The sequence below is a fragment of the Buceros rhinoceros genome, unplaced genomic scaffold, assembly GCF_000710305.1.
Source record: "Buceros rhinoceros silvestris isolate BGI_N320 unplaced genomic scaffold, ASM71030v1 scaffold29186, whole genome shotgun sequence".
NCBI classification, from domain to species: Eukaryota; Metazoa; Chordata; class Aves; order Bucerotiformes; family Bucerotidae; genus Buceros; species Buceros rhinoceros.
This window is the reverse complement of record NW_010417374.1, coordinates 4,061-8,319: the sequence shown is the minus strand read 5'-3', so window position 1 is coordinate 8,319 and position 4,259 is coordinate 4,061. Positions and strand designations below refer to the sequence as shown.

General features: G+C 56.7%; 1 protein-coding gene across 1 annotated transcript in view; it reads right to left on the bottom strand.

The window, feature by feature from the left end:
- The window catches only part of STARD3 (StAR-related lipid transfer (START) domain containing 3), a 10,318-nt gene extending 6,060 nt beyond the window's left edge, over positions 1-4,258 (bottom strand). The window contains exons 1-5 of the mRNA XM_010138194.1: positions 4,055-4,258; positions 1,311-1,388; positions 991-1,068; positions 847-900; positions 628-745 (exon numbers count right to left, since the gene is read on the bottom strand). Coding sequence (XP_010136496.1) covers positions 628-745; positions 847-900; positions 991-1,068; positions 1,311-1,388; positions 4,055-4,258 — 532 coding nt within the window. The remainder of the gene's footprint in view (positions 1-627; positions 746-846; positions 901-990; positions 1,069-1,310; positions 1,389-4,054) is intronic.
- Position 4,259: the final 1 nt, after the last annotated feature.

The window sequence follows — 4,259 nt, the reverse complement described above, 5'->3', positions numbered from 1 at the left end:
GCTTGCCCTCCTCAAGGAGGGGGCCAGCCACACCAGCCCAGGCTGAGCACCCGCTCCCTCAAAGGGCCCCTGGAAGCTCCAGGTGCCCCTGGGCACAGCGGGGTGATTTCTAAAGCGTTAAGTCAGCCTCGATCTCCATTTCGTCTGACCTCAGTGACCAGGGGCTGTAAAATTTCACACACCATAAGTCAGGCTGTGCCTCTGCGACGTGTGTGTGACTGAAGCCACCCTCTCAGAAAGGTCTCCAGCCCAGACTGAGGACAGACACCCGGAGCTGGGCAGTCCAACAGCCCGCCTGGCTCTCGGCCCACTGTTTCACAACGTTTTCTCCAATGCGGAGGTGAGCTCTGTTTCCAACACGTCTGGCTTCGGGATCCAGACATTGGGAAATTTGGCACGTTTTTTTCTCCACTCAATTAAAAGATGCTTTTTATAATCTGGTATTTTCTTCCCCTGAAGGGACTTATATACCACAACAGAACTGAGTCAGGCACGTACCATCGCAGCCAGCCTGGAGATCACTTCTCCACAAATGTCATATCTGTCCAGGTGCTGCCAAAGCAGCAGAAACCCCAGGCCGGGTAGTGTCATCTGCCAACTCCTACCAGAGAGGAGCAAAATACTCACATCGTTCCTCTTCTGCTTCCTGAGTGAGGACTTTAAAATCCAGGAACCAAGTCTCGAGCCAAGCAATGACAAACGAGACGATAGGGAGTAAATAGCCGAAAGCCCCTTTGGTCAGAAGCTGCGCGGAAGAAAGCAGAAACCACAGGGAGTTCACACCAACGGGAAAACGGCAGCGTCAAGCCATCTCAAAGCAATCCCCCACGAGCCAAGGAAACCAACCTCGGAGAGGATGACCTTCACAATCAGGAAGGCACTGGATACCAATGTAGTGACCTGAAAAATAAATTTACGTCTCTCAGATCCCTGCAGGCTCCAGGCAGAGGGAGAAAACTGAAAACAGGAAAGCGACAATGGCCTCCTTACCGCTATGACCCACCAGTGGCGCAGCCTGACGAGCGCGTAGGCCAGCAGCAACACAAAAAAACGAAAGAAAGCCAAGACCTTTAAAAACAAAAAGCCATCGACACTGGTCACTGCCCTTGTCCCTCTGCCAGGTGCTGGGAGGACGCAGACACAAGCCAGCTCCCCAGGACCTTGTCACCATGGGCTGTGACCCGCCCGGTGTCCCGGAGCCAGGAGAGGCTGCGGGGAGCCCCCAGCCCCGCTGGCATGTGGACCCTCCCTGCCCAGCCCCCCTGAGCTCCAAAGCTGTTCCCTCACCTGCAGCCATCCAGGATACTCACAAATATATCAAAGAAAGAGGTCTTGAACTTGTAGTCGATGATCTCATTCTTCAGGTTCTTCTGAATGCCATCCTTGGTCTGGGGGGGAGAGAGGAAACCAGAGCGTACTGAGTGTACCGAGACGAAACTAATGGCAGGAAGAGGCCAGCCAAGCGGTGCCCGGGGGTTCCCACAGGGTCAGGATCTGCATCAGGTGCACAAACACCTGCCGCGGGATCGCGGGAGGACACCACGGACCCTTCCACCCTCGGTTTCGCACCGAGCAGCAGGCAGCCAGAGCTGGGGCAGCACATGGGTACAATAAACAAATCTAGGTGGGGCTTTCTAAGAGGGAAGAGCCGCTCCTTCGGCTCAGCACACTCAGCGCCACCACAACACAGCGCCCACAGCCTAAAGCCCTTGGTCAGACACCTCCCACTCGTGTCCATTGCTTCCACGCGTGGCTTCAGGTGACAGACTTCGGCTGTGAAGAAAAGGAAAAACCACCAGAAACTGCTGCTCTGGCACCACCAGTAACGCGCTGAACAAAGCGTCTCCCACAGCCCGACCATCAAACCATCTCCTCCGCGAGGGCTCTCGGGGGTCACCAGCAACCGCGTGGAATTTCAGCTGTGATCGTCCCCGTTGTGCAAAGCACCAAGAGGTCCCCGCTCCTCCCTCCCAGGCCAGCCAGCTTCCCACGCTTGCAGCACTGCCCAGCTCCAGGAAACCCGACCGAGGAAGGCAACCAGCAGGCTCCAACGCACCGGCAAAGGGGAAGCAGGAGGGGAGGAGGACGAGGGACATGCACAGACGCAGGGAGACTGCAAGGAAACCTGAACGAGGCAGAACTGCTTCCCCGGGTATTGCAGGGCAGCGTGGAAAAAGCTTGGGGAGCAGCAATCTTGCCTCACCCGGAGACAATCTGGGGCCTGACAGCCCTGGTTCTTTTGACACCGTAAATCCTGGGCTGGGGAGCCTGGAGTGGCTCTTTCTGGGTGGCTCAGGTAACCGGAACAAATGGTTCACCTTTAGGCTATTGGTTTGAGCACAGCCCAGCTGGCCGGGGCCCGGCGCAGGCTGACAGCTGTGTCATGATCCGCGAGGAACAAGTTGGTGGATCTCAGGCCAGTTCTTGGCAGGCTGCTGTCCTGGCAGCCTCTCGTCAGACAGTCCAAGGACAGAAGAGGCAGCCACCGGGAAACGGTCCCTCTGGGTCAGGGCTGGGGCTGAGTGTTTGGGGGGAAGGGGGTGAAGCTTTATCCAAGGACTTGCACAGCTGCCCCCCACACCCTTCCCTGCACCGCGGCCACGAGACGCTGCAGGATGAACGAGGCACGGGGAAGGCTTTGGATTACGATTTCTGGGAGGTGTTTTCAGGTTAAACACAGGCCGCTGCCCTGACCAAGGAAGAACTGTCCGAGGCATCTCCCTGCCGCTGAGAGCAGCCAGCTCGCAGACGTACAGTTTGCAGGCAACAGTCATTTAACGAGGGCCAATTTGCTCGGCTTATCTTGCAGCGGAGGAAACCGTTTGATAAAAAAAGCATTAGTCATGATATAAAATCGTTGCTCTTCATAAACTGTCCTAATAGCTTTAAATATGCAGCATCTCGGCTCGGGGCCCAAATATCAGCAGTTAGTCACTCATTAATGGCTACCAGCAAGCCCTGCGCTCCCCGTCACCCGGGTGACCGTGCTGGCGGTTGATCTCCCCGGGGCTGGGGGCTTGGGTTGGTAGACAGCCCCTCTCCAGGGAGCAGGGTCGGGAGCAGGAGGCCAGGTCTGGGCGGGACACCGTCGGCAGCGCTGGAATGCCGGCCCAGGGATGCTTTCTGCTAGGCGGGGAGGGGGGCAGGGGGCTCTTGGGGCTGCAGTGGGGAGCGGGAGGGACTGCTGGCTGGGGTAATCTGTTAAGTGCAGACACCCAGGAGATAAAGAGGGCAGAGATAAGAGTTGCTGAGTGAGCGAAGGGTCCAGCACTGATAAATAAAGGCCAGACACCGGCAGGAGCACTGGGGTCTATCTGTTCATCTCGCCTGTTCCACGGGAGGACATGGAGTACCCGAAACCCGCTGCTGCCACCACGGCTGAAACCAGTCAGGACCAGTTTGGGAAAAATCAAAACAAAACACAGCCCAGGAAGTAACTTTGACCTGATGGGCTGAGGTAAATAAACTGGATTTCCCTGGTCACAGTTCGACACGCTGAACAAACACAGCGGCCTGCAGAGCTGCGACGGATGCAGTGAGAGAACCAAACCCTCGCATTCCTCTTCGTGGTGGGGCAGCACCTCCAGCTTTTGGAAGCTGAGATTAGCAGCAAGTTGTTGGCACCACAGCTCGAAGCCCCTTTTGCCTCTGCCCAACAGCTGGGTGGGTGAGAGGAGGGTCTGCACCTCCCACCCTGCTTCTCCAGCGCTCTGAGAACAAGACGACGACGCAAAGCTGGCAGCTGCCCAGCAGATGCCGCAAGCAGCTTCGCTTAAGGGGAGCAGGAGAGACGTTCAGGCCCCAGATCTTGTTACACAACACCAGGGAGCCCTGCACGGTGTAAACGTCCCTGGAGAGCCAGCGCAGAGCCCGGCTGCAGGAAACGAGCTGGACTTTACACGAGCTGCGCAGCAGCTTCTCAGCGGCAGAGCTGGGAAGAGCAAACAAAGCCTTGGCCTGAGACTTCTGAAATGAAGCAATTAACGCGGAGGGACCTGAATTAAAAAAAAAATCCAAAACAAAACACGACTTGGGATTCGCTTCCCCAACTTACATTCAGTTCAATGATCCACAGCAAAGAGATGAAGAGCAGGTCGAAGGTGACGAAGAGGCAGAAGGTCCTCCTCACGTCCGAGATGGCTTTCCTCTTCTCCGGAGAGAAGTAGCAGTACGGGGAGAAGCCCTGGCTCTGGGAGAGCGAGGTGCTGATGGACGCTATGGCTGGGAGGCTTCGTTCCAGGTCTGTTGGTTTGCTCATC